This window comes from Egretta garzetta, unplaced genomic scaffold, assembly GCF_000687185.1.
Source record: "Egretta garzetta isolate BGI_Z169 unplaced genomic scaffold, ASM68718v1 scaffold291, whole genome shotgun sequence".
Lineage (NCBI taxonomy): Eukaryota > Metazoa > Chordata > Aves > Pelecaniformes > Ardeidae > Egretta > Egretta garzetta.
Genome location: NW_009258783.1, coordinates 2,697,369 through 2,709,024, shown reverse-complemented (window position 1 = coordinate 2,709,024; position 11,656 = coordinate 2,697,369). Strand labels below are relative to the sequence as shown.

At 41.0% G+C, this 11,656-nt stretch overlaps 1 protein-coding gene across 1 annotated transcript in view; it reads left to right on the top strand.

Moving 5' to 3' along the window:
- The first annotated feature begins 279 nt into the window (after positions 1-279).
- FAM107B (family with sequence similarity 107 member B) overlaps positions 280-11,656 on the top strand; it is a 13,758-nt gene continuing 2,381 nt past the window's right edge. The window contains exons 1-3 of the mRNA XM_009649465.2: positions 280-463; positions 5,081-5,234; positions 7,171-8,282. Of these exons, the coding sequence (XP_009647760.1) occupies positions 336-463; positions 5,081-5,234; positions 7,171-7,287 (399 nt within the window). The 5' untranslated portion in view covers positions 280-335 and the 3' untranslated portion in view covers positions 7,288-8,282. The remainder of the gene's footprint in view (positions 464-5,080; positions 5,235-7,170; positions 8,283-11,656) is intronic.

Genomic DNA, 11,656 nt, shown 5'->3' with positions numbered 1-11,656 from the left:
ACACATTTGACCTAAATTATTTGTCTAGTTCTTCTTAAAACACAGGGAATCTGTCTCCAAGTCAATGGATGAAGGCTGTTGGAGATGACATTGTAAAATCAACGATTATTTAAAAAGATGCTACTGATGTTTGCTCTGAGAGCCTTTACTCAACTGCAGAAAAAATTCATCTAGGAATAGCATAACTGTTACCAATGTAATATGCTGCCTTTATGTTTTAATGCATCTTTAAAAGGCCTTTCAATGTAGATTTACTGCAGTTTTTCCCCGGTTTTACAGATACTGTGAATAAGGACACTGAAACCAAAGATCCATATCCCATACCAAGAAAGATTATGGCTGAACCAGACTACATAGATGATGACAATCCTGAATTAATTAGACCTCAGAAATTAATTAATCCTGTGAAGTCATCCCGGAATCATCAAGATCTCCATAGAGAGCTGCTTATGAATCAGAAAAGGTAAGAATCTAAAAATCACTTGTGCCACCCTCCTGCCCCAAACACACAGCTTGAGTTTTAGTTTCATCAAAGTGACGTTTTACCCAAAGCCCAGCAGACACTTCTTGTTGATTCAGATCTTGTAGATAAAAGGTCTCTGATTCTTAACTGTGGCGTTTATTTCTGTTTTAATTTCAGTTGCTCTGCAAAAGTTTGCTGTAAAAGACTTCTCACTTCAGTTTTGTGAATACTCACAAAGGGTCAGTTTCCAGAGGAAGCAGTTCAGTTCTTCCCCTATCACATTTCATATTGGTTACATGGACACTGTAATTTGTCTTGTGCTCTTAACCTTATGAAGCATTTGACAAAATTTTGCTATTACCAGCAGGATGATAAAATCTTTGGGTTTTCACCATTCCCAGCGCACTGAGTTTATGGGGCCACTTTTAAATCAAAGAAATGATATATTTTATTTCATATGAAACTGTTCTCTGCTTACTTGGTCTTTCCTGCAATGCAATGTGATAGTCTGGTGCCTGCTCCACTGCTGCACAAGTGTTTCTTTGTATGCTATGCAAATGTTCCTTCCTTCATTCTGGGATGGGATGCACAGCTGTTGCTCTATATATTGCTTTTAAAGATGTAAATAATTGATTTTGTCAACTTCAGAGAAACAAGCACTTGCCCCAGAGATAGCTGAAATTCTGTTATGAGAACTCTTCAGCAACGGAGGACTCACTTAGAAAACATGTTAAGAAAATAGCCACCAGACCACACGGTGGAGGAAAAGCCGCCAAGCCTCTTGGGGCTCCTCCATTTAAACAAACAGAAACTAACTACAATATAAATCGGTGATTCGGTGCATTCAAGCCACCCAAAATGGACTTTCCAAAGGCAAGGGTGTGGGGATCCACAAAACAGAAGTGGAAGAACAGAATTTCAGAGTGAATTTGAGAATAAAGTTGCTGGTAGGAGCCATTCAGGCTTTTGAGACCCAGGACCTTCATAAAGGAGAGGAGGAAGCTATTGCTTTGCTACTGCAGCACATCTGGATTTGTCTGTTTGGCAGGAAGAGTCACATTATGAAAGTTTCTGGTTTTTTATTTTTCCCTCTGGCAGGGTAGTATTTTGAGGGGAGAAGGGGTCTTTTCTATGTGTAATAGCAAAATCCTCACAAATGCTAAGCTCAGATACTTAATTCTAAATCAATTGCATACACAATACAGCATTTCTTTAGTGATGAAGAAGTAGAAATGTTATACAGATTGCCAACTGAATTGGAAGAAACTGGCCTAAATAGGTGTTTGTCCTATTTTTCGTTAATGGGATTAAAGATCAAAGTCAGTTCCTAGCACCAAGAAGTTTATAGGCATTGAAAGAAAGATAGTTGAAGTTTCCCGACTTATGATCTTATTCTAAAGGATGTGGAGGCTGCAATAAATTAAGGCTATTTTTTTTCTTTTAAGTTTATGAAAGCATAAAGCATTTTTAAATAGTATGGAGTTCTTTTCTTCTAGAAGAATATCTTATTACACAGAGGAGTCGTGCAGCCCTTGATACCCACTCTTCTCTTATTGTGATTTTGATTAGCTGCAGCTGTTAATTTTAGATTCTTATTTATTGGTGCAGAAATGAAGTAGTTGGAGGGTTCTCACCAGCAGAAGAACCTGTATTTTTGAGAAGTGGGTTAGTCTTCTGTGCTTCGTGCACTGTACTAGCTCTGATATGAGGCTTTTCGGTAATGTAGATACTCTGGCCGTGTTCTGCTTTGTTACTGCAAACTGCCATATGTATGGAGGTCTGTCGTGGTTTAACCCGGCAGGCAGGTGGGCACCACACAGCCACTCGCTCACTCCCCCCTCCCCAGTGGGGTGGGGGAGAGAATCAGAAAAAAAGTAAAACTCATGGATTGAGATAAAGACAGTTTAATGAAACAGCAGAGGAAAATAATAATAACAGTAATAATAATAATGATAAGAGAATATACAAAACAAGTGATGCACAATGCGATTGCTTACCACATGCTGACCAATGCCCAGCCCGTGCCCGAGCAGCGATCGCTGCCCCCCAGCCAACTCCCCCCAGTTTATATACTGGGCATGATGTCATTTGGTATGGAATAGCCCTTTGGCCAGTTGGGGTCAGCTGTCCTGGCTGTGCCCCCTCCCAGCTTCTTGTGCACCTGGCAGAGCAAGGGAAGCTGAAAAGTCCTTGACCAGTGTAAGCACTGCTCAGCAACAACTAAGCCATCAGGGTGTTATCAACATTTCTTCTTGTACTAAATCCAAAACACAGAGCTATGCCAGCTACTAGGAAGAAAATTAACTCTGTCCCAGCCGAAACCAGGACAAGGACTTTTAGTTGTCTTACAGAAGTCTGGTTAACACGCACCTTATTTTATTATGAAGACTCGGTGTAGGCACCAGCAGCTTCACTTTTTGATCAGCCATTTCTGGATCTTGGAAGGTAATAGCCAGCGCTGGTCTGATCATACTCCTTGCCAACTGTGAGCAGTGTCTGTTGGGTCTTGAACTGATGTAGTTATTTACTTGCAGAGATGGTAGCTGTTTTGGGCAAACAAAGATCCAGGTAATGGTACCTAAAGGCAGTGGTCACTTACCGTAAACTATTTTTACTTATTAGGACTCAACCTCAGCTCTGCAGAGTGTTGGTCCTATGCCTTCCAGATACTTTAATCCTATCAGCTCTAACTTGTGTTACAGCACACTTTGCTTACTCTATATCAAAGCTTTGGGATATTTTTATTTAACTAGAATGATCCCCAGGAGGTGATACAAGACTCCCAGTTAATCCAGTAGCTGCCTGTTTGTTGCTTTTCCTTGTTACGTAGGAGAGTGAAAATGAGATTGATGTTACAGTTGTTCTGTTACAGATCTGACTGCCAACCCCATTTGATTAGACTGAGCGGTTGTATTCACTTTTATCTTCTGTGGGTCCCCTTTATTACAGCTGCAGCACACCTAAATCACCCTGGTGCCTCTGCTTTCTTATGGTGCAGCCATACTGATAAAAAGCAGGAACGCTTATTGCTACCAAGCAGCTTGCCTCTGGTTTGTGGCTATCTTGATTGCTAATTGCCAACATGGAAGTTTCCATTGATTCAGCTCTCACTGACCCAGTAGTAGTAGTAGTAGTAATAAAAGAATCACTCCAGCTTTTCTCTGCCTGACTTAGATTTTATGTATTAAAATGTAATTAAAATAGTATGAAACATAAAATATTAACACAATCTTGTAGCTTCTGTTGCATTCAGGCTATGAGTTCTATTACGAGAAATAGGGAACGGCATTTGGTGTTGCTAAATATTTGATTTTGCTGTCAGGTTATGTACAGGGATACAGTGTTGCATAATATATGGAGTCATTCATAGATGTCACCATAAAATGGCATTTTGATGTATTATTGGACATGCTGTCAGATATGCATATTATGGAAGAATTAGGCAACCACAGATACATAGTAAGTAGGGAAGGGTAAAAATACGCTTTCTGAAACCTTATTCAGGTTATTGAATTTCTTAAAGTTGAAATAAAAAACAGCTGATGTTAAACTTAATGCTGAATGTTTTCACCTTACAGTCTTCACAGGGAAGACAACAATAACAAAGGCAAATTTTGGATCTTTCTGCTCTGACTTAAGTGACACTAATAGCTGAATAACAGGGGTAGCTTCGAATCTTATCATAACAAATTTTGGAAACATTGTAGCATAACAGAGATAAAAGAAATGGCTGAAGTTACAAAAATAAGTAGGAGTGAGTGTGTATTGTGTGTGCCTGCATAAATAGAGTCATGCATCTTCCCAAAGAGCAAGTTTTCTCCTTTTAGACTAGTTGGCTTGGAAAGCAATTTGTGCTGAACAGACCTGAAACATTCACTTGATGTAGTAGCTAAAATCTTGCGAGAGGGAGAATCCTCCAGCCTTTGTCTGGTCTCCAAGGTGACTGCAACTTTTTTTATTCTGGCTTTTTGTTGTCTTAGCCTCTTTGTGATTTTGAGTGTGGCCTGTGAGCTCTCATTGGGAACAGCTTTGCAGCCAGGCATGGCTAAAGCTCTCACGTTTTCAGGGAAGGACAGAATCGACGATTTCCAGGAGCAATGTGACAAAACCCAGAGGGAAACCACTTTTTAGTTCTGTCCATGCAAGCTTCTATGGGCATAATACCCTGCATAGGACTGTCTGAACACGTTCTCTGTGGCTTATCAGCCAACAAGGGAAGTCTCTTTGTCCAAAATTTGTTTCTAGCTCTGGTAGAGCCTTGATTTGTGATTGGGTTTTTTCCAATCTGTTCTTCTGGAATTGAGAGAATAGAGGGAAGACTGAAGATGGAAGTGAAAATTGTGAATTATCCAGGAGAAATATTATCATGCACATTAAATGGAAATAGCCTCAGTAATAATATGACTTGAATTCTAGTTTAGGGTTTTCGTTAGAAACCAGACAAATATCTGCATGTTTTTTTTCCTTTTAATTAATTATTTATAATCCAGTGTATCTAAATAGGCAATTACTTGACTTTAGAAAACCTGCCTACAGTTCTGTGTGAATTTCTGCTAATTAAAACTGATCTCTTTCTTCCCTGTTTCCCACTCTCCTGTACCCCCATTTAATTTAAAGGGGTCTTGCACCTCAAAACAAACCAGAGCTACAGAAGGTGATGGAGAAAAGGAAACGGGATCAAGTTATTAAACAACAAAAAGAAGAGGAAGCACAAAAGAAGAAATCAGACCTGGAAATAGAGCTACTGAAACGGCAGCAGAAACTGGAGCAGGTAAGATGGGGAATAACTCTACCTCTACACATCCACATCTGAGCTACTCACCTGAGGCTCCCTTTGGAGACAGGTAAGAAGCAGTAGACAACTGTTGGCCCATTTCCTCTGATCAAATGCAGATATCTTTTTTTTTAGGGTGAGTCAAGTCACACTCTACAATTACCTATTTGTTGTCACTCACCCTATGGGAACTGCATATGGTGCCTGCCTTTGGTCAAATGAATCCTGTACCAGACAACAGGAATGTGTGTGGAGCACTGACCTTATTTAACCATTGAAACTGTGGAGAATTAGTCAACTTTTGTAGTCTGATTATTAAGAGTTGATCCACTAAGAATGGCTATTAGGTTGCAGTGCATCAAAACTGGCTGCTTAATGAATAAAAAGATCAGTTGATTCTCCTGGATTACGTAAGAAACTAGATGACTTTAAGGCTACAATAGATCTTTTTAAAACGTATGAGTCCATTGCAATTTTCAAATGACAGAAAAGATCCTCAGATCCTGAGTATGGAGAAGATGTGGAGCTGGAGTTTGTTGTGGTGAAGCTTATTGCTAGGCACAGGCCCAGCCAAACGCCTCTGTTCCTCTTAAGGCACTTCGTGTACCTCCAAGGAAATATTTCTACAGTGAAACACCTCATCAGAAAAGTCACTGTGCATCAAGCATTGAGTTTATTTTTAAATAAATGAATAGTTTAAAGCAGTATTTTGTGTTTTCCTCAATGGAAATCAGTTAAGCCAAATAATTACCTTATGGAAAATGAGGTGTAATTCAGTCATTATATAGGTTTAGGGGGGTTTATTACAGTTTTTTTTCATTAGGCTTAGAAATATTTCTGCACTTAAGGGCCCAGCTTCAAATGGTTCAGCTTGTGGGAAGATTTGATTTGAAACTGAGCCATCAAGGACATACGTAGAATAGAAAAAATCTGTTAGAAGAGGAACAGCCTGCCCATTGCAAACAATGTTGTGACTTTGTAAACATCACAGGAATGGCATTAATTGACAACATGACTCATGGAGGAACATTGTCATGATTTATCGCAACAAGGCATGTCCCTTGCCAGTGAACCAGAGACAAAGGAGAGATTATTTAGGTGAGCCATACATGGTCTGCATTAATCAGGGAGACCTTGGTCTGTTAAAAAAAAAAAAGCTCATTTCAGGAGCTTTTGTTAGTTTTCTAAAGGGTTGTCTCTTCCTTTCTGCTGACTTACTTGCCTTCACTGAGGATTGCTGAGCAATCCGCATTGTGTACAATGAGTAAGCCATGTTCTGTATGGGCACTGTATAGCCTTGCCCTGTAGAGCAGAGCATCTAATCTTGTAATTTCAAGTGTCTGCATGGGCAGGAGCTCCAACTGGGTTAAAAATGTCGGTGAATAGGCTCTCAAAAATGAACAACTAAGGGCCAAGGAGGACTTTTTTTTTTTAATTGCTTTTTGTTATAGACAAAACAGATACGCCAAAAGAGGCTCAAGTTAGATACAGAAATCCATACCTAGACACTCAGAAATACATTCTGCAAGTGTGCTCAGTAGTAGCTGTTCACACGTGTTCTCCCACAAGGCACATTCGTCCTTGTCCTGTTATAGAAGCCTGAGAAGGGAATTATTGTTATTTCTTTAACGAAGATGTCCAAGAATTTCTTCAAAATGCTTCATCTTGCTCTGGTACTGGGCTCGCAGTTTTTGTCTGTCTGGCAAAGGTGGACATCTGGAATGAGCTAGAGCCAAGGATTTGAAAAGATTTATCTTTTATGAGAAGAGATACTCCCAAAGAACTGCAACTTTATCTTTTCCATGAGAGAAAGAAAGGAAGCCGTTTAAAGAGTTTTGCATGGCCAGTTTTTGAAACCTTTAGGTTTTTGTCTTGTATTTCGATGATCCATTTTAATTACTTTTTTTTTTTTTATGTGTGATTCCCTTTTAAGCTGGAACTGGAGCAACAGAAAATACAGGAAGAGCAGGAAAATGCACCTGAATTTGTCAAAGTCAAGGGCAACTTGAGGAGGACGGTCCAGGAAGCAACAGAAGCACCAGACTCCTAGAGCCAGCGCCTGCTAAGGCTTCCAGCTTTCCTGCAGAGAGAGGCTTTTGCAAGTTGTCTCAGATTTGCCCCTTGAGAGGGAAAATAACAGCATCCATCTGACACTTACTGAAGATGAGATTTTTAATTCCTGGGACATGTGGATTAAAAAGACAGTACCGTAAACAGATCGACTTGCCAAATGCAGTCCTGAGATCAATGGATAAGGAGTCTGTCTGTCAGATCAGTGTCACGGACCAGTCTGACGTGCTTACTCAGAGATTTTAACCAGGGATACTAGAGAAACTCCTTCAGTGTTGCACTGCTTTATCTCTTGTGATCCTAGTTTAGTGGAGATACACATTATATTTTGCTTTAAAACAGAACAAAAATCCTCCTGTGATACCTTACGAAGCTTTGCCGTGCAGGTAGATTTCCTCCATCTAGACCTACAGCCTGTGTATATCCCACAATAATTTGTATTTAGTTGGAATTTATATCAAATCTGGGAGGATACGAGGTATGTTGATCACTTGCTGCCCATCCCCACTGGGATAGGCAGGTGTGGGAAAGATGAGAATGCTTAAAATTCACCAGCAGTGAAAAGTTAGGCAGCCTTAAAGCCCATTTCTCCCTGTTTGGCGTGTAGAATTTAGGCTATGAAAGAGCAGAAATCTGATGATCCTCTCACCAGGGAGAATCCAGAAGCTGATTTGTCTCTAAACTTACACCGTTGTGTACAGGCCTGTGCAGTGTTCCCTGTGAATTTACCTCTCAATGCAAAATGACCTGTCTTCTACTTCTTGTGTTTAGAAATCCTGCTTACTTTGCTGTGGTGGCCTTTCTCCTCCAAGGACATGCTGATCTGAGTACAGTGTTGACACATTACTTGGTAGTGTTTAAACTCATTTGCTGGAACTGAAATCAGGAATCTGATCTGCCATCAGTTCCTGATCTTTGCTTGCAGGAGCTTCTTGCAGTTCCTGCAACAGAGCAGTGTTTAAGCCAGTCCCTACAGTGAGGAAGAAAATGAAATTCATTTTATCCCATCCTTCCTTTAGCCTCAAGAAAGAAGGGAAGTGTGTAACCACTGAGTTTTAGGGTCCAATTCTGTCACGTTCTCTGCCTTTTCACAAGTTGCCCCTGTGACTTGCCGTTAAATAGAATACTGCTCAGCTTGCACAGGGATGGCAGAATCTGATCCTTCATGCTTATGACTACTAGTTATCCAGGAAAGCCTGGGATGAGGAGGGGGGAAAAGATTACTCATGTAGGACTATAGAATTGGATTCTTACCTGGTGTGAATGGGTGCAGATATCCTCAGAATCTGGGGAGAAATCCTCATCGTCCTTGGTCGGCAGAGTCCTAGCTCTCACTGAAGCGGTGTTCATCCATTGTCAGCTGAAGATCTAATCCCAGTCTTTGCCTTAGGATGCTAAACAAAATAATTTCTACTTTGTAATTACATTGGACATAACTGTTTGAGAACACCTTTTGTTAATATCAACAGTGGCGTGTTTGTGTTGTAAAGGTGGTGGGGGAGGGTTTGTCGGTTTGGTTTTTAGTTCCTTTTGCCTTTCCTGTAAGTATTGGATGTTTTAAATAGAATTTCAGCATAGCACTTGGGACAAAATGCTCACAATTAGAAATGTTTCCTAGATACAGACTTCAATTTGTCAAGGTCCAGGCATTTTTTATGAGGACATAATCAGATTGAGAGTAAATTGAATTGTGATAAGTGTGTTGCCATTGATTTAGACTTGCAGTGTGACTCATGTCTAGAAGATTAAATGTGAAGATGGTCTACCAGACTGTTCAGATTATGGACACACAAAAGACAAAAGCCAAATGTAAGACTCTTCCATGTATTTTCTCAACAAAGAAACACCCTGAGTGCTGCAGGATCTTCCCTCTCTCCTTCCCTTCTTCTGGAAGGAGACAATCTTCCTTTCTGGCAGCACATTATTCAAACACTTGCACTGATTGAGTTTGTTTCATGTCGTTGAGACAGCACTATATACGAGCCTTCCACGCCACGCTCATGTTTCATATTAGCTGCTCCCAGCCTACCAAACTTCATGCCTTTTGATTTCCACTCCACAATTAACTTTCTGCTCAGTATGGAAATGTCTAGAAGTTGGTGGAGAGACCCTCCTCTGGTTTGAGCAGACCATTTCCTCTCAGCCATTGCCCCTCAGTGAGTGTGGCCATCCCACCACGCCTGCGCAGTGAAATGAAGTTGGTGTAATCCAAACGGCACCAGAGTCGGTGGGGGATGAGGACCTCTCTTTGGCTTCAGTGGGTGTGTTGGATTGGGCCCTTCCAGGCTGAAGGCATTCTGCTTTCTGTCCTTGTTATCTTGTGATTCAGGGTAGAGTTCCTCTCTCTGAAACACAGGAGGCCAGAAAACTCCCTTGTACATACAGCGTGATGTAGTTTTTTGTTTTCAGTTGGAATTAATTCTCTGTGTGAACAGAACATCCACGTGTGTGTTAGAACAACTTTGAATTCTGCTGACCCTTTAGTCTAGGAATCCCAGCCACCTTCATGTCAATTTGACAGGCAAAAGCTTGTCTTAAAGTCAGGATTGGGCTAGAATGGGCAACCCTTAAATGGGTGGTCAGCTAGTCACACCACAAGTGTCCTGTGCGGCTACTCAAGTGAGAAACTGCTTGCCAGTGAGCATAAGCAATTCCTGATCTGCCCTTTCCCTGGATGGATTTTGAAGCAATCCAGCAAATACTTCAGTGATTTGAAAATGGTTCACTTACCACTTTGTACTTTTTTAAAACTCTTGCTTTTGATAGTATAGTGGTAAATTTTTTAGCATTTTTGTGGCTTTAACCTTCTGTTAATATCTGCACTTGTTTGAGTGTACATATATAAATATATATAAATATAAAAAGGGAGCCTTAATGGATTTGTTTTCATAATTTAATATTTTTTGTATTTGCTCTTGTATAATTGTTTTTAACTAAAGGCATTACAAGAATGAGGGTGGAATACTTAGAACCAAAGTTATGCTTAATAAAATCTACTACATGCTTGGCATATCGCTGAGATATCCAGGTTATTTAAAATTCTGCAGTGCAGGGGGAATTGTCAAGATTGTGAAGACTTTTGCTTCCTTTAAACTGCATCCATGTTTGTATACGCAAAATTATTGGCAACTTAGCTGGCAAAAAAAGCTTGTTGTGTCTCTTAGACTCATTATCTTTTGAATATTTTTGACGCAGACAATTTTTCAAAGGACTGTGTAGCTGTACAGCTAGTGCAAGGTGAGGCAGAGCATGAGGGAAAACTTCTGATGGGAATCAAATACTGGTGGAAATCATTCCCTATCCTGCTGACTTCATCAGAGCGCACCAGGCAAAATTCAACCTTGGAATCGTTAACATTGCAACAGCTCCATCCTAAAAGGGAGTGAGGAAAGAGTAGTGAGCCTGGTCCTGGGTTCAGTCCTGCAAAGGTCCTTTTAATTTAGCCAGTGCTCATGCCTGTTGTTCTAGTAGTAAAAATTAAGGCATGAGGCATGTAAAAGAAAGTGCATGCAGAAATGATTTGCTGGGTTGGGGTCAGATCGCTCAGTGCCATTGCTAAGAGCAAAATCCTGTGTCAATAGCAGACACAGAAAATTAGCAGGGGAGGAAAGGGGCTGGAACAGGTGTGGGTCATCAATTCTCCCCGAAGGTCCTCATCTCTTCCTGGTGAGCCCTGGTCAGCTGGGGACAGGTGGTGGTGGTGGAGGGGGAGCTGGAGAGGAGTGTGAGGTGAAACCAAGTGGGGGAGGAGGAGAAGAGCAGTGAATTCAGAACAGATGTCAGGAAATGCTTTTTCCTTCAGAAACTGCTCAGCATGTGGAATGGGTCCTGGCAGAACTGCTGATGCAATGATGCTGGACCTGCTCCAGGAGCTGTCAAATGTGGGGGAGGTACGAAAGAACAGAGAGTCAATAAGGGGTGGGTTTCTATGGCCTGTTGGAGATACTGCCCTGTGCTCTCCTACCTCGAGCATATCCAAACATGTTTTGAATTATCCTTTGATGTTTCACTCCAGCTCCAGAAAGAAAACATTGAGGTCATGTGATCTGCTTTTGTAGCATGTCCAGCACAAAAGACTATCTTCCTTCTGTATGCTTTTTTGGGTTACATTGAGCTAATACCTTTTGTCATGGCTTTGCAAGCACTGGTCTGCTGGGGACTTTGCTTGTGCTCCTCTGGCCGTATGTGTCATGCCATAGCCTTGTGGAAAGAAGTGCCTTGAAGTCCCTTGGCTACTGGTCCAGGGTCCATGGATGGCATTCATAATTACAATGGCTGGTGGCACTTGTGGTGGCCAGTTGCTGTTAAGAAGACAACTGAATGAGGCAGCTGAGACGGAACAGCTTCAG